General features: G+C 41.9%; 3 protein-coding genes across 3 annotated transcripts; all 3 read right to left on the reverse strand.

Annotated features, from left to right (window-relative positions):
• Positions 1–1095: 1095 nt before the first annotated feature.
• si:ch211-218d20.15 lies at positions 1096–4479 on the reverse strand. The gene is made up of 8 exons (XM_036541189.1): positions 4326–4479; positions 3799–3917; positions 3630–3690; positions 3334–3401; positions 3072–3174; positions 2285–2403; positions 2016–2161; positions 1096–1753 (listed from the first exon to the last, which is right to left on the reverse strand). The coding sequence occupies exons 1-8, from the start codon at positions 4387–4389 to the stop codon at positions 1648–1650; spliced, it is 786 nt and encodes a 261-aa protein (XP_036397082.1). The 5' UTR covers positions 4390–4479; the 3' UTR covers positions 1096–1647.
• A 634-nt stretch (positions 4480–5113) lies between these two features.
• LOC118785368 lies at positions 5114–12831 on the reverse strand. The gene is made up of 21 exons (XM_036539985.1): positions 12621–12831; positions 12085–12213; positions 11665–11790; positions 11333–11485; positions 10994–11176; positions 10068–10239; positions 9750–9857; positions 9345–9533; positions 8965–9096; positions 8679–8819; positions 8249–8464; positions 8024–8173; positions 7789–7929; positions 7555–7704; positions 7021–7227; positions 6801–6938; positions 6378–6590; positions 6153–6296; positions 5702–6007; positions 5430–5570; positions 5114–5255 (listed from the first exon to the last, which is right to left on the reverse strand). The coding sequence occupies exons 1-21, from the start codon at positions 12825–12827 to the stop codon at positions 5155–5157; spliced, it is 3447 nt and encodes a 1148-aa protein (XP_036395878.1). The 5' UTR covers positions 12828–12831; the 3' UTR covers positions 5114–5154.
• Positions 12832–14529: 1698 nt separating this feature from the next.
• Positions 14530–17492, reverse strand: LOC118786257 (uncharacterized protein CXorf38-like). Its single transcript, XM_036541373.1, has 6 exons — positions 17063–17492; positions 16696–16830; positions 16307–16429; positions 15759–15908; positions 15327–15503; positions 14530–14751 (listed from the first exon to the last, which is right to left on the reverse strand). The coding sequence occupies exons 1-6, from the start codon at positions 17270–17272 to the stop codon at positions 14611–14613; spliced, it is 936 nt and encodes a 311-aa protein (XP_036397266.1). The 5' UTR covers positions 17273–17492; the 3' UTR covers positions 14530–14610.
• Between the last annotated feature and the right edge of the window lie 615 nt (positions 17493–18107).

An 18107-nucleotide genomic window follows, 5' to 3' on the forward strand; every position in this document is an offset into this window, starting at 1 on the left:
AAATAAAGAGGATTTTCAGATGGAAATGTAGCTAATCTCCACTTTATTGAATTTGCACTCACATAATATGCTGCTGCTGACTGGTTCAAACCTTCAGTAGTACTGCACATATTTTATGAAAAATCTAAATAGGAACTTACACAAAGCACTGTGGTAACAGTCTATTATATTCTGAAACATAATACAAATTAACATACTTTATTTTATTAAGATCCAACTTTGATGTTTTAAACACTTAAAATACTCTGGTTACAAAACAAATGCAGACTGTCATTAAAAGTAACAACCAATTCACCCTGTTGGTTGATGGAGTACTTTAAGACTCCATGTAAATTTACTGCAATGATGTATGCAATCCCAGTTGTACACTAACAGTGAGAGGGCAAATGCTTCAGGTACATCCAGTGTTGCAGTAGAGGCAGAGGTAGAGGAACAGCTGGTGCTAACAGTAAGACTGTTGTCTGCTTGAAGGTGGAACTAGTGTGCATAGATCATCACAGTCAGTGCAACGCTGCCAGCAGCACAGACGAATATTCAGCTCTGATTATCCATGCAATTGAGTAGTGTTTCAGGAACTGAGTAATGTCTCAAAGGAAATTCTCAAAAGAAGAAGTGAGCACATGCTGAGATGTAGTACAAACTGAAATCAGAGCAATATTGTACACCATTGATGTTGGTGCAAATAATTCTTTTTCAGTAAACCAGTAAATGTCAAGTAGGATCAAAATGAAGAGGATTGAAATACACTGGAAAATATTGTCTGTGACTATTCTGATAATTTGCCTGTAGGTTTTATAAAGTTCCTTCATAAGACTGAAAGAAGAAGAAAATGTATTTAATCATTCCTTAATTTTGATCAACTAATCTTTCAATTTTTAAAAAATAAGAATGGAGTTTTTTATATGAAAAACATATAAAAATTCAATATATTTGATACATGGTTCCAAATATGTCTCCAAGTGGATTTCTTTATTTTGAGAAATCTCTTCCAAAAATTATGTCAATAAGATAAAGCTTAAGAAACAATCTTATAATTCCTACTTTAAAGTTATAATCTTGTAATGAGAAATGTTTCATCTGAGAATATTTGTGCAGTTGTCTGTTGGCACCCTTTCACCTCTCTATTGAGCACCAGGTTATAACATGGATTGCCTGATATACACATACGCAGAATGAAATATGGTGTGTGTATAGCATGGCACTTTGGACAGATAAATGCAAATGCAAAATGAATTAAATATTCCAAGGAAACAAGGGAAAAGAGACAATAAATCTGCAGATAAATCTCTACCACCTAGCGAAAAAGCAAAGTGTCCAAAAATCTAAAAATAGTACTTTTTTCATTCTGATCATACTCTGGCAGCGCCGAGACAAATGCCTTTCAGCATCATAGCCCAGCCCAGGAATAACTGAAAGCTTAATATCGTATTCTTAAATGTGAAGTACAGTACTGTATAGTACAATGTTAAAACATACAACAGCCTATTCTTTCCGTATATTACAATGGCTGAATGGCCTTTACCCAACACTCAGTCCCCATGAATTGATCCATTGAGCAGCAGTGTGCATGCACACCCGTCCAGACTCCCATCTGACACTAGCCATTCTGGAAGCATGGAGCTGCAGGGGAGGCCATGCAGGCTGGGGTCATGTGAGGCTGGAGACGAAGTCCATGGCGGGACTGAGGGCTTCGGTCAGTTCCTCAGGTAGTGAGGACACAGAAGATACAATGCTCTGAGTCACATCCAGTATCCTGTAATGAACCATGTACACACACACACACACAATATACATGATACCTGAAAGATCACTGGGAAAAATCATAGGGAAAGAATATTAGATATCAAATATTTCCTTCTATTTTTCATGTCGTAAATCACATATTGATGTTTATAAGTTCTACATTTATACTCCTCCAATCTTACGAGTCTCCTTATCTAAACGTATCTACCACTTTCAGTACAAAAAAGCCCTAGTTACCTCCCCTAGGAGGTGTGAGCAGTCCTTGTTCTTACCAGCTGACGTAATGTGCAGGTAACTGTGGCTCCTGTTTGGACCCCTCCTCAGTCACCAGGGACATTTTAAGTTGTTTGAAGTTGGCTTCAATGTCCCTCTTTAGAATGGATAATGGCAGGATACCTTTGAAAGAACTGAGGACTTGCTGCCACACACAAAACAAACCCAGGCAAGCTATGATCAAAAAACTGACAGAAGAAAATGACACCCGTGGTAGAAAGCGGTCAAAGGATTCTGTGTGTCAAAGGACACACAGAAGTGCACTCACGTATATGACGGACAGCTGATGTGCGATGTACTTGTGGCTTCCCAGATGCTTCACGTCGTCCTCCAGCTGCTGGCTAAGAACCAGCAACTGGTTCAGCTTCCCAATGTGGGGAAAGTAGTCTGCAAGAATCAACCTTGGCCTAAGTCTAGCTCTTCTGATCACTTTTTGTTCCAAAGCTGCAGTCATCAGGTAGCAATGTGGAGGAGTGGTGAGAGAACTGGGCCTATATCCAGTAAATTACTGGTTCGAAGTCTGAGTAGCACAGTTCCAGTATCAGTATATCTCCTAATTTATTCTATGTAAATTACCCTGGACAAGGGTGTCTGCTGAAGGAATAATATAATACTGCAAGTATAATCATGATACAATGAAATGATATAATGATTTTCCAATATACAAAGCTATGAGTTTCTCCATTTTGGATTAGTTGCTGAATAATGACCATAAATGGTTATCTACAGGGATCGAGTTAAAATTCTTTCCGATCATGCTAAAACACAGTTAACCCACAGTTCTCATAAAATTATTCTAAAACTCAGAAACTCAATTACTATCCATGCTGAAAAAGCACATCCAAAAATTACTATGTAACTATATTCAAGATAAGTAAACAAATTTGCATTTTTCATTGCTGCATCACTTAAAACACTGCTTGTTCCGTGACATCATCATCTTACATCAAACACAGGACAGAGGAATGCTGGGATACAGAGGACCTCTGCTGAAGCAGTGGGCCTACACACTGTAAGAGAGAGTGAGTGACAGCACTGGGTATACTGTCTCTCACCATCCATGGCTGGTTTCTCCAGCATATCCACTGGGCTGCCATGTATGATGAAGACCTCCACACGTGGGAACATGGTGGACAAGCCCACTGCATCCATATAGTCCTAGTGAGGGAAAGACCATATCCAACTGACTCAAAAAATGCCACTCACTGATTAACTAAAGACAATGCATTGCAGACATTATAGGTAATTAAACATTATTATTGTTAAGGCATGTGCTATTAAAAACAAAACGCATATAAGTTAATACTGGCCCATTACCTCTAGCTGCGGCACAGGTTTGGGCAGGTGCTCTAGGCAAAGGTACATCCGTTCTATAATCTCGGCACCTGTGTAAATGGGATAAAAAGCCCAATATGCCAAGGGACAGAAGAGAGTGGGTACATTGGACACTAAATATTATAAAAGGAGTGCCGTGGACACTGGTCATAATGTGAGTACATGAATTTCCTTTGTCATTTTTCTTTCTAGTGTGATGAGCTGCAATTTTAGTTTTGTGCCATCTCTGATTTAACTTAAACACGGTTACAACACAAAATAGGGTGATGTGGGCTCACTCTGTCTTTGGAAGGAATCAGACTCCACCGGGCTGGTGTCTTGCTTGAGCTGTTCTTGGAACTGTGGAGGAGGGAGAGCAGGGCTGACCTAAGGTGTGAGACCTTGTGTTCCTTGGCCATAAGGAAGTGAGGGTTTTGCTCCATCTGCAGAAGGGCGGGGCTGTCTCACCTGGTGCACCTGTGCCCTGATCAGGAGGTCCAACTGGCTACAAAGGCACAGCATCTCCATGCCCACCTGCTCGCTGCTCAGGTGAATCGGCATCAGAGGCTTCTTCAAGTGAACCTCCACTGACCATGTGCACAAGTGACAACAATGGTGACGATGATAACGCAGACAGCGGTAACAATAACAGATAATAACACACAAAACTGTGCAGGAAAATAACTAAATCAAACGAAGGACATGTTTACCGACACCATCATTTTCTCACTGACCCTATGCATATGGTAATTCATTTAATATAAAACCGGAGACAAACATCATTTTTCGAAATTCCAGAGTGCTCAACGACAGCAATATTGAAACAATGGCCGTAACTAGCCTCCAGAACGGTAAACGAAACAGTGCTAATGATGGCATTTATCCAGTTTGCTGGTAAACAACGCGTTTTTACAGTACAGCTGTAGCTCTCTATGCTATTGCACGTCTCAGTCAAAATACGAATGCGATTCTCTCTGTTGAGATGCAAGACTTACCTTTGAATTTGGCATCGTATGTGCAAGGTTGGCAAAGCGGTTCTGTAGCGCTCACTGCTGCCATTCCCAAGCCGGCAAAATGATCCCGATACCTATCCGGAAGACTCAGACTGTCTGTATGACTATCATCTAATTTGAAATGAATATTTATTTTAACGGTAAATTTACGTCACCCAATCACCCACAGATGGCGCTGCCGCATGAGCGGAGAACGGCATTCGTCTCTGATCCTTATCGGAATTATTTTGGTGTAGCACCAGTTTAGTAAGGAGACACCTGCACACTGCAAACAGAAATATCTCTAGAAGTGCGCGGCTTTATCTGTGATGGCAATGATTTCAAATGAAACGCATTTATTCCGGTTACCAATTACACATTCTTTACAGTGCAACGAAGCATCATCATCAAATATTTAGGATACTCAATATTAATGTATGGTATGCCATTAAAATATACGAGCTCATATATAGTAAACATGCATACATAAACATCCCTTGCCAACACACACCATAAATTATTTTTATTAATATAATATAATCAATTCTTTATAAGTTGACATTTAAATACAGATCATTAAAACTAATTTGATGATGAAAAGCAATGATTAGGCACCTATCTATTCCAGAAATCCATACTATAAGACCAGTAAAATTCTATTTTTTAAAAATGCATGTGTAATTACACTGCAAATTTACTGTACTTTGAGTGTTAAAGTATATTTGGAAACATTTCATTTCAATATCCAAGGCAATATGTTAAAAGATGCCGTAAACACACAACTTTTCCGGGAAAGTGCTAATAGTGGTCTTTTTCTTCAGATCTTCCTAGCTCAAAGCCCCTGGTCAGGATCCTCCACAGTAAGGTATTGAAGTCTGGTCTGCAGCTCCTCTTTGAGTTTTCTCACTGCCGCATCGCTGCTGGGCTGCCAGCCTGTCCAGGGAATGAACAGCAATCAGCTGTTTCATCACAACACTGAACAGCAGCTCTGGCCGATGCTTTTGTCCCATATTAGGGACTGCTGCGTATTTAACGTCTGCATTTTGCACAGGTGAAACATGGACACACACCAGCTGTTTTTGTGTGAGTGGGGTCGCAATGAATTACCTTGAGGAGAGCAGGTTATGCTGACTGAGAACGTGGCCTTTGCCCCTAGCCCTTCTGTGTCCTCAAACACTGGCGGTGAGATTCCCTTCTGCTTGAACCAGTCATCAACCCGATTCCTTGCACTGACATTACTGCTCATCTCTGCAGAGGATGAATAAAATCAAAGGACTGTATATTTATTAAGACATACATAAATGAGTGCAAAGACATCCGAGCAATCCCATCCATTGTTCTAAATAGGTAATAGCAAACCTCAGTGAATGAGTGCCCACCTGTCCCTTCCTCTCCCAGCAGTCCGAGGATACGGGCACTCAGTTGGTTCCTAGCCTGCTTCTTATTGTTCTGCCCCTTGCTCTCCAATGTGAATGCATTAAACAGAACCTCAACAGTGGCTCTGTGTAGTGTGGCAGTGTTGTGGAACACCGGTGACTCCTGATGAGCCTCCTTCAGCATTAATTTCAGGCTTTCTTCAGCCTCCTTGCTGCTCACCTTAGCAGCCAACTCGCAGCCAAACAGCGGGGCAAGCTGGGAAAGGGCATTTTTGGATGCATCTTGTCTTGCTTCCTCCTCAGATGGCCCTGAAAGATGGAGGCTCTCCTGTGAGTCACTATATCATTACATCAACACACCCTCAAGACAGAATGGTACATGGAATATTATGTTACATGGAATGATATCTCACAATTCACCTTCGACAGTGAATAGGGTAAGTGGATTTCCTACCTTCTCCTTCATAAGGAAAACTGCATGAATCCACTTTCAGAGAGCAGTAAAACTTATTGTCCTTTTTCACAAATTCCTCAGTGGGGGGGCTTAAAGCCTTCTGTGCAAAATACTGTTTGACTGCCCCTGTAGACTGGCTCTCATCTGTGAGAGACAAAGAACATATTCAGTGGCATAACAATATTTTTGGAATCACATTATGAAAAAGTGTAATGAGCTAAATACCTGTACTTGGCCCACAAATTTTGGTGGCTTGACCAAACTTCAGGTATGTGCTACGGGTGGCATCTTTCTTATTGTTGTAACCCTGCTGGTTCTGAAAGGTGTAGTTGGCCAACTGGATTTCCACCCTGAGCTTGAACCATTGTTCCATACCGAACCCTTCACAGTTTACCGTAGGCGCCCGATAACCCGACATCTCTAGCATGCTCAGAATCTCTGTTGTACACAAACAGACATATATATGCAGAGAGAAAATTTTTTGATATACAGTACATAAGTAAAAAAAACATTTTTCAATTCACAGTGAAAATCAAGCAAAGATTTCAAAAACCATTTTTGGTCATTTGTATTAGAACCAATAAAATGATTACAACATAACAACCTTATGATAAATGGCACCTTTATTAAAATCAGTGTGAGTTGCACCTGGAAATTCCACCCTGGGCACTTTGCTGTTGGGTGGAAGGTGGCCGGAGTCAGCAGGAGCCATTGCCAGAGTTTTGGCATTACTATCTGATGCTCCAGCCTCAGGGGTGGGGTCTCCAGCACTGCTGTTCGCAGATGCTGGGAAGAGAAAGAATTGCTGTTTGTTCAGGTGTGCTTCTCATACTTCCTAAGCTAAAATGGGAAAGACGGCTCCACAAACCTGCACTTCCGCTGCTCTTCTCAGTATCTCCAGTTCTAGGCACGGGCAAATAAGTGGGCTTCAGCCCCTGTTTGATCAAGAGCTCCTGAAGCTTCCCCTTGCAATTTTCATTCAGACCATCATGGTCCCACTTCAGGACCCCCGCCAGCCGCAGAAGGGCTTCTTTAGCTGCTGCCTGCTCCGCTTGCTGCTTTTTAGATGCCGCCACTAAAGCACAAGAAATTAAATGCAGACAAGAGGAGAACAAATCCATTTTACATTTATATATTATTTCTAAAAAAAAAAAATGGGGATGAGAACACAGTTCTCCATGAATCACCCTATCAAGAGAGGGCAAGCCTGTTCCTGTAGTGCCATAATTTTGTAGTTTCCAGGTTGGTCTCAATATAATACTGAGCCCATGGCTACCTGCATTTGTTTAGTTTAACAACTGATAGAATTCTGCAATTAATGCAACTACCACAGGACCACACATACCCTTCTCTGCTCCACATCATGGTTTTTGATTCTTCACTTCGGAAATTAACTTCTCACCTGGATTTTGAAAAGTCAGATCTCCACATATCTTCAGTGTGCACCTAAACCTCCCCTCTGTGGTGTTCACACACTCCTCCACAGGGGCAGCACATTCAGCTCGGCTGAAGAAGTCATGGACCTGCTGCCTGGCACTGCCAGTCGTGGACCCTGTAAGAAGGAGGGGAAGTCTCCCTTATGGCTTTGTGTGTGAAGGACAATATCAGACAGTAGCAGGCCTGCAAGGTGTGTTACCTGTTGCTGCGTCTCTTAGGGTGAGAGCCTGCTCCAGACCCCTGTACGCCTCCTCAACTGCGTCCTCCTTGCTATCAGCCTCTGGTCCCTCGAACACAGTATTCACCGGAACTTTCACAGCAGCAAAAAACAGTGGGTTCCCTGTTCCAGAAACAGGATATTCACCAGGGTTACTACAGGTTAGGTTATTTAAATGTAACACTTACAGCGAAAGACCAGCAGCCTCTCTACACACCTGAGGACACAGAACACTCATGGGTGTCGACAGGTGTGGCAGGGATTGTGACCTGGCTGGCAGGTCCTCTCTGCAGCAGCTCTGGAGCATCAGTAACTGTACGTTGAGTCAAACGACTCTCAGGGAACTGGATACTGCTCGCCACAGAAGCTGCCCAGGAAAAAACACACCATTAGCAGGGCAAGGGAAGGATGATAGAACAGAGCTAAAGAGACTTGTCCTTACCTGGGTTTGGGTGCTCTGCTGCGGCCTTTCTCTCAGTGGTTTGAATCTGTGGGATACTATACGAGGGTTGTGGCAGGCTCTTTGCCTCCATCAGCTCCTTCAGTGCACTCTTGTAGTTTTCCCCTGTCACAGGCACATGGCCAAGGACCCCTGACAAATGGCGGAGGGCCACTTTAGCTGCCTGCTGCTCTGCCAGCTTTTTTTTGCTTGCACCCTCTGAAAAGCAACCAGAACAAAAATGTTAATGGATTTACAGACAGGCAGAACAATGTCTACAGGCATTTATGTCATTGAGAAGCATAAATTAAGGAAAGAACTGAATGCCCATTTTGTGTCCAGTTTTTCTTAAAGCGTTTCACAATTTTTGCAGCAAAAAATGTTGGAACACTTGGTGAGTTAACGGCACGTTTTCCAGATCAACTCTACTGACCTTGTCCTTGAAAAGTAAAATGCCCAGAAAGTTTCAGTTTGCAGTAAACTTTCTCATCAGCACCAGTGTGGAGTATTTCTTCTGGCCGTTGGAAACCACATCTCTTGAAGTACCCATGGACTGCTGGTTTATATGGTGCATCTGAAATACAGTATATAATGTTTGTCATGGTGACTAAGATAATATATGCAATCAATAAAAACACTAGTGTGCAATAACCCATCAAAGAGAAAAATACAGAAAAGAGGAGAAAATAATCAAGAAAGCAATTTTTCTCATAATTCACCTATTGCAGACACATCCATGCTAAACTTGGAGGCTAATATCTTGTAGGCAGATTGAATGGCTTCTTCTTTACAGTGCCCTTCGGATGGAACAATCTCAGTGTTGAGGTCCACGGTAACATCACAGAAATATACTGTTGAGGAAAGAAGCACTGAATGGGAGTCCGTTTCAAGAATAAACATTGAACCTTCACACCATTATAAATGAAACGTCAATGACTGTGTCTCTACATAATTTCAGATAGGGTAGTGATAGTTTCATAGTTCATGTTGGTCATTAATCACCAAAAGAATACAATATCTTGCAAACATTTTGTTCTTTCAAATTTTCTCACTCATTTATTTCTCTCCTTCAACAAAAAATAGCCATGCAATACCACACCTTGGGAGGTAGAGGTCTCTGATTGGTCAGTGTGACGGACAGAGAGGCTGCCCTCTTCCATAGCTGATGGCTGCATCCTTAGTTGTTCAAGGGCAATCTTTGCCACCTCCTGATGAGCAGCTTTCACTTTGGGGTGGACACGGTCACCTGTGAAAGTTTGCCCATTGACCACCACCTGTCCTATATAACCTGGCAAAGAGACATCAGTGATTGAAACATGCAGGAATTCCATTGTATAATCTATACTATCAACATAGATACAATAAGTACATATTATGCAAAATGTAAGCCACACGTAATTAACCAAATATATAATTACTGGGCAGGGCAATGTTGTGCTAGTTTATCAACAATTCCCACTACAATTTTAATTTAAAAATGAAGAATCAAATTTCATTTTGATACCTTGAGGCTTGCGTATTTCTTTGAACTCAGGGTCTGGCCATTTGTTCTTCCTCGCTTCTTCAAACAGATGGTTTTTGTATTTGACCACATCAGCACTGAAAACAGGTTCTGTTGACAATTAACTGTACATTAAAGGCAATTCAATTCAGACCTAATCTACAACAAAACAGAGCTAAAAACTTGCTAAGATCAGACAACTTTAAAACATAGGCCTATTCAACATAGCTAGTCACAGTGATTTAAAAAAAAAATGATCAGACAGCTGAAGTCTCATGAATGTCACCTCATCGAGTTTCTGATCGCTCTCATCACACACACCGTTAACATTTTTCTCCAGTTGGTCCACTTTCTCCATCAGGGCATTCAGCTGCACATCGTGCTGATCCACCTTCTCCTGGATCATATTCAGCTTCTCCACTTGTGGACCCAGCTGGACCAGCAAGTCCTTGTTCTGATCCAGGAACTCCTTCATCCCAAGGAACTCCTCTGTCTGAAAACAGATCCATGTATACCCAGGTTAGAAGCTGTTAACTTGACATCTTCGAAATTAAGGAGCCATGCTAATACCCCAGCTGGACCTGATCTTTTACAGTTTTTAGAATGATGGGTGTAGCAAGAGAGTTCACTGACAGTGTTAGTAGAAAAGGGCCACATGTTTCTGTCTCTGTCTTTGTCTTTGTTTGCGCACCACCCCCACCTCTCACAGGCACTTGTTTACGACTCAGCTGAAACCTGGTCAAACCGGTCCTGCTGCTCCCCTTATCAGCAGGACCCCCACAGGGAACTTGAGTCACAGGCACACCCCCAAGGACAGCCCCCAGGTCACCATTTGCCCTCGGACCTGCCCGTATCCTTTGGCCACCAATCAGGGCCTCAATAGGGCTGGGGATACGGGACAAGATAAAGGTGGTAGTGACCTCCCCCACCTCAGTACCGCAACAATACCTGGGAGGTGAAGAACTGGGGAGACCAAGCCTTTGGGGACCAAACATTGTGCTGTTGTTGTGTGCGTCTGTGCTAAAGAAACCACACACACACACACATACACCACAAACCCTTGCATCCATCCATTCAAAATCCCCAATAAACACCTAAACCCGGAACCTGACTCCTGTGTCCTGACCGACACCCCACTGTGATAGCAAATTAGACTGAACCTAGTACGGGTGAAACTGCCCCCTCAGTTTCAGTGTGCAAAGGGGAGAAGGTGAGAAGCAGTATGTTCCCAAGACACATGCGCTTACTTTAGCAAGTCCTTTGTCCTCCTCAAGACGAAAAGCCAGAGTCTCGATCTTCTCCTTCAGAACCTGCTGTTCCAAGTCTTGCATCTTCTGCACGTCCCGTAAATTCTTAATAACATCTGTCTTACTAGCATCCCTACTGGTGTCCTGCCCCTCCAACATTACATTGAGCTCTGTCTTCTCAAGCTAGATGAACAGAGAGAACAGCAGCATGGATGAGATAATCAGCAATAAAATGGCACAGTCCCTGTCTCAGAACACAGCATCCTCAGAGCAAAAGGTGTTCATCTGAGCATACAACAGAAGACTGAGGCTCCCCATTTGTTACCGTGAAGTCCTTACCTGGTTGATCTCACTGCACAGCACCTCCATGTCTGGAATGTGAACCTGCAGGTGACTGACAAGCCCCAGGATTTTTCTTAGGTGATTTTCCATGTCCTCTTTAGCCACTTTCATGTCAGGTGAGTGCATCATCTGGTTTCTCACATTGGTGACCTTCAGAGATTCACAGTTGCAGGGGAGAGAGGTGGATAATGATTTCAATATTGTACTTTCTCTCTCCTCAGTATAATGTTACTTTTGTTTTTACATTATTTGGCTCTTTTTTGTTTTCAAGGAACAACTCAGGGAAGATATATACACAGCTACACAGTTCAAATAAATAATTTCAGTACCTCTGTAATAACTTTTTCTTTTACAAATTTATTAAAATGTTTGCAACTTGTCATGAGATTAAGAAACGCAGAAATGTCAAACTGATCCAACTTGCTGTGGTTCCTGTTTCCTCGTGGCATGTAGACCTGCAATGGAAAACACATGTCTATTAACAAGGCAGATGAACTTCAGCTCAATATATAGCCTGTATGGGTATGGACTTTGATTAGAAAGTTGAGCACTTACATGGGGTGGGGGGTTGTCAAAATACCTACAATAATATGAATACTCATAATAGTCACTAACACGGTTACTAACATAAAATCTTGTTTACAGGTGTCTAGTCTAAAATGTACACCTATATTGCCCCCATTTACATGCTCTATTCCTATTCTCTACAATGAAAATTACCACTAAATTCAACCAAAAATTTAATTTACCTTTGCCACTTCCCACTTGTCAGATGACCACCGGGAAGGTGTGCTATTATTCCAATAAATCAATCCACCTTTGTGGTGTTTTCTGATCTCATCTCTCCAGCGTCCACAATCTTCACAAAGTGGAGGTGTCTATTGAGGGAAAAAAGTCTGTTAGTCTGATTTTAAATGTATTTTGTAGCAGAAACATATTGGTTGCTAGGAGTGAATTTAATAGGAAACACAATTTTAAGTGTGATTTCGATGTACTCCAAAATACGAGTCCTGTCTGATTTGGCATTTCCATTACTTTGTGTACCCCACGCGTGCGTATCTATACAGTCAATACAAAATAAAATAAAACGGTACTTCAAGATAAGATGCATTTATAAGAGCCAATAATAATTAGAACACGCGAATCACTTCTCAGTTACTCTATCAGTAATGATAACCAACAATTCTGAAGAGTTTACATTGCATTACAAGGAACGAAATGCAAAAATGCAACAAAAAGAAAACAACTTTAAAGGTGCATCTACTTATTCAAGTAATCATTTTACCATTTTCCAAGGGTCGTCTTTAGGTTTTTTGAAGTCACATCTCAATTTACAAGTTGCTTCCTTTAGTTTATTCCGCAGGGAATCGTGGAAAGTTTCGGTTTCGTTTTCGAGGAAAGTGCCGAGACCGCATCTCAGAAGCTGTAGACTCATGGTTGTTTTGAGCCAGTTCTTGTACTTCTCATCTTTAAATCGACTGTGGGACGCCATGGCGACCGCGGTATAGGGTTTTTAAAAAAGCGTTTTGATATTTCAATGCTGTCGCAAAAACCGGTCAACTATCTCAAGCGCTAGAAGCGACGACTGTGCGTGGCACATTACTAACTGCACATATTCCATTCAAGGACTGGCAGTCTCCGCCCGGATCAAACTGTATCACATGATAAGGAAATACCAAATCATGAGAAACTGGTTTAATTTATTACACATTACACAAAAAAATCAGTTTGACCAATATTGTATCCATTTATTAAATGCTCTCAATAATAATAATAATAAATAATAATAATAAATAATAATAATAAAAAATAATAATAATATTATTATATATATATATATATATATATATATATATATATATATATATATATATATATATATATATATACACACACACATACATACATACATATATATATACACACATATACATATATACACACACACACACACACATACATATATATATATAAATAATAATGAGCATTTAATAAATGGATACAATATTGCAGTATTTTGCAGCTATAACAGCTCTTTCCACAAGATTTTGGAGTGTTTCTGTGGGAATTTGTGCCCATTCATTCTGTAGAACATTTATGAGGTCAGGTACTGATGTTGGACGAGAAGGCCTGGCTCACAATCTCCGTTCCAGTTCATCCCAAAGGTGCTTGATGGGGATGAGGTCAGGGCTCTGTGCGGGCCAGTCAAGTTCTTCCACACCGAACTCATCAAGCCATGTCTTTATAGTCCTTGCTTTGTGCACTGAGGCACAGTCATGTTGGAATAGAAAAGGGCCTTCCCCAAACTGTTGCCACAAAGTTGGAAGCATAGCATTGTCCAAAATGTCTTGGTATGCTGAAGCATTAAGACTGCATTGGTGATGTGAGGCTTGCATGCAGCTGCTCGGCCATGGAAACCCATTCCATGAAGCTCCCGCCACACAGTTTTTGTGCTTACATTAATGCCAGTGGAAGTTTGGAACTCTTCAGCTATGGAATCAGCAGAGCGTTGGCAACTTTTACGCACCATGCGCCTTAGCAGTCGTTGACCCCGCTCTGTAATTTTACGTGGTCTTCCGCTTCGTGGCTGAGTTGCTGTTGTTTCTAAACGCTTCCACTTTCTAATATCACTTATAGTTGACCGTGGAATATCCAGGAGGGATGAAATTTCACAAACCGTCTTATTGCCAAGGTGGCATCCTATCACAGTACCACGCTTGAAATCACTGAGCTCTTCAGAACAACCCATTTTGTATCACAAATGTTTGCAAATGGAGACTGCATGGCTAGGAGCTTGATTTTATACACCTGTGGCAATGGGTCTGATTGAAACACCTGAACTCAATAATTAACAGGTGTGGCCAAATACCTTTGCCCACATAGTGTGTGTGTATATACATATACATATATATATATATATATATATATATATATATATATATATATATAGATATGTGTGTGTGTGTGTGTGTGAGAGAGAGAGAGAAATGTTTTCAAGTGAAATGTTTCAACTATAACCTGAAGCTTCTTAAGAAAAATATTGCTCAACCATGTCATGACTGCTATTACCTTGGGCTGCTATAGAAAGAATATCCTGTATAAAGCATTTTTCCAAAATCCAGTTTTATTAAGGTCACAATATTGAGTTACAATATTTTATACAATTCTTAACTTTCATTCCATTGTTTCCCATACACCCTGGCATAATGCCTTTCAGACAAATTTTGGTCTTCAGAAATACTAAAGAATAATGGCAAATTAATTGGCCTTTTTCTTCAGTTCTGTAGCTCCCCCCTGTCCTGGATCCCAGCCTGCTGCAGCTGCAGCCGAACTGTCTGTAGCTCAGCATGAAACTGCTCCTCCAGATCCCGCTGGCCTCGTAAGAAAACCTGGAGATTCTGTAACTCTGACAGGTCCTGCAGAGTGGATACAGAAATTAACCAGAGAAAACACAGAGGGGTTACAACCCTCTAAAATGTAAAACCCTGTGGGAATTATTTAGCCAGGCTACCAAACCAGTCCTGATTCAGGGGTAATGTGGGAAAACAGAGGCCTAAAAAAACAACCGTGTGCCAGAGATGCTGCACAGTGTTTACCCTTTTCACTTTACACTGAAAGCTGAAAACGTACCTGCATTGTTGAAGCTTGAGTTCTTCAAACATCGTAAACCTTTAGGTTCAAAATTTAAACTCCAATTGCTTATCTGGAGAAGGAACTCAGGTCTCTATGGTGATAAATTGTCTCTTGTCATTTAGATTTAGTGCTAGTCAATATGTTCTGTGCATATAATCTATTACCTGGTCTGAGAGCAGTTGCAAGGACAAAATATGTAGCTACATATATATACGACTGGCGAACCTGCCGTGGTGTTGTGTGAGCCACTATTAATGGAGAAAAGGCATCTATGTGTGCGTGTGTATGTATCTGTATGTGTCTGGGTGTGCGTGTGTGTGTGAGTGTGAGTGTGACTGGCCTGAGCAGAGGCTCTTACCTGAGCATGCAGGCCCACGGGAGTCTGTGCCTCTGTATATAGCAGAAGCTCCTGTAGTTTTTCCCTCAGCAGCTCTGCTTCCACCTGACTGACAAGCGTTGGTTCCAGCCCCGTCCACTCAGGCCCGTCAACGCTGTCCGCCCCAGGTACACAAATGGTCCAATCCACTGACAGCATCTGCACACACAGGGCACAGTCATGAGCACAGAGGCCCAGCAAATACTCAGATTAACTCGATGAGCTTCATTTCATTCATTCATTCATTCATTTTCTTTGCTCTTTGTGGAGGATCCACAATTCAGCTTCCACAATTCTCTTTCACCTCTGCGGAGGTGGAAGAGCTTAATTTTAGTGAATGCAAAAGGTGAATTTTCACTCATCAGGAATCACCCTGTGCAGCCCAGTGGATCACCACGCCTACAGCCCACTTACCTCTTTTATTTCCCGTCTGGCGGCGGCCACCTCCGGGACGTGCTGGAGCTGTTGCAGCAGCCTGTCCAGGCTCTTCTGGTACTGCAGCATCCACTGGGCCGACACCCGCATCTCACTGGAGTGCATCAGTTCATTCCGCTGCCTGATCACCTGATCAGCCACAACAATAGCAACAACATCATAAAGGCAAACCTTCACTAGGGCCATAAGAAGAACTACACAGAGGGAAGCATTAGGCTCACTCCAAAAATTACCCTACGTCAGTGTTTCTCAAGTTACTCCTGGCGGCCCACTGTCCTGCATATCTTCTGTCTATCCTTGCTCTACCTACCTGACTGAACTCATCAGTGGCACTTTTGATTACCCGAGCACACCTGATTTACTCAAGCAGCAAGGATAGATAGAAGATACGCAGGACAGTGGGTCGCCAGGAGAGGTTTGAGAAACGCTGCCCTAGGTGTTTTAAATTGGGCTGTAGGCTTGCAGCAATGGTCTGGAAAGAAATTACTTATCTGGAACAACTGAGGTTCCCATTTCTCAGTTCTCACCTCCCTCACTTGCCGTTGGTCGATGAAGCTGAAGTGATCGCAGAAGCTAATGAGGTTCAGGAGTGCAGCAGCATCACATTGATCAGCTCCTGTGATGTTGGACTGCCCTCTGGGCATGTATGCCTGTGGGGGAGAGGTGGGGGGGCTCGAAGTTTCTGTCAACAGTCCCTGAAGACAAAACATGGAGATTCCCATATTCTCCCAAAATACAACAGAATCCCCTCTCACTAAACACATACCCTGCAAGATAACTGTCACGTGGAAATGATCTGAATGCTGGGCTGAAAAAACACCCTGTGCAATAACACGGGCTAGCGTTTTAAGTGGCAAAAGCAAGATTCATTTTAGTCGTGTAAAGGCGGGATGCTTGTGCAAGATCATTCACCTACCTTTGCCAACTCCCAGTGTTGAGATGGCCAAAGCCAAGGTTTACAGTTTCCCCAGTTCACAACTCCTGTTCTGTTGGTGTGATGCCGTAAAATTTCTCTCTTCCACTCCTCGCACAGCCAACAGAGAGAGTGCAGCTTGCAGAAAGAGCATACAAACTGTCACTTGGTTTAACGATAAACTGCAATAAATACAGAATATGGATTATCTTGTTACAGTTGCCTGCGGCTTATTATAGCGAACATTTCCTTCTAAGGCGACACACACAATGGAAGAAACTACTGTGAATTATTCAGTCTTGTCAGGATAAATACAGCAACTACCCTCGCCAACACGCTTTCATAACAAAGACGGAATTTCGCTACTTACGTGGTTACCATTTGGTCTGCAGTTGTTCCTACACTGTTGCTGCCTTTGCAGAACATCATTACTGCTAATAATGATGCCGTGGAAAGATTTCATTTCATTGTTGATATAGCCATGCAGCCCGTCTTTCAGTTTTAAGAGGCAGTAGCCTGCTTTCAACCAGTTTTTGTAGCCGACTTCGTTCAGACGAGCGCTCAACTCCTCGTGGACCATCTCAAAGGCTTTCAGCTTTACGTTTAGTCTGCAAAGATCTAATGAGAAGTTGGATTTATAAAAGACACCTAAATCATATTTATCAGCGGTATCACAAGTCAGCCGTAATTAGAGATTTTAAACAGTCGACAGTCACTCTGGTTAGGCAAAACGATGGTGCTTCACAAGTTATTATCATACACAAAGTAATCAAGTACTTTCAGTTTTTCCAAACTCGAACAGTTCCTTGGGTTTAGTCCGTGCGTAATGTACTGAGTTCCGTATTTCGCGGATGTGTCTGGACATCTTCGCCTTGTTTCTGCTGCAATGCATCATGGGACTTGTAGTCATTGACTACTGTCGCGGAATACAGGAGTCCTGACTCCTCTGAGTTTTAATTCAGAGCATTTCTTATTTTAAAAAAAATTAATTTTAAACACATCATTTACTATTGCATTGGGTCAACGTAAGATTTCAGCAAGAAAAATCAATCCAAAGGTCATCTGTTCAGGTACAAATAAAACCCAATTGTGTCATTACAGCAAATCAATTCAGAGGGGAAGCTGTGGTCTTTTGAATGGACAGTGATTTTTAGGTATGGGAAAAGAAGCTGAATGAATGAATGTGAATTATATTTACAAATATCTTGTTTATGACAGCAGCGTTCACCTTGTTGGGCAGCACCAAATTAACACGCCAAAAGTGAGACGAATGCTCAAACGTGCTTATGAACTGATAATGCTTTTACATAACTAATATAGCTATAATCTTCCATTGCCAGTTTATTAGCCAAGACATCAAAGTTAGGTTCGGGGATGAAATAAGAAAAACGGCAGCCCACCCTGGTCATGTGAAG

The sequence above is a fragment of the Megalops cyprinoides genome, chromosome 11 (assembly GCF_013368585.1).
Source record: "Megalops cyprinoides isolate fMegCyp1 chromosome 11, fMegCyp1.pri, whole genome shotgun sequence".
Lineage (NCBI taxonomy): Eukaryota > Metazoa > Chordata > Actinopteri > Elopiformes > Megalopidae > Megalops > Megalops cyprinoides.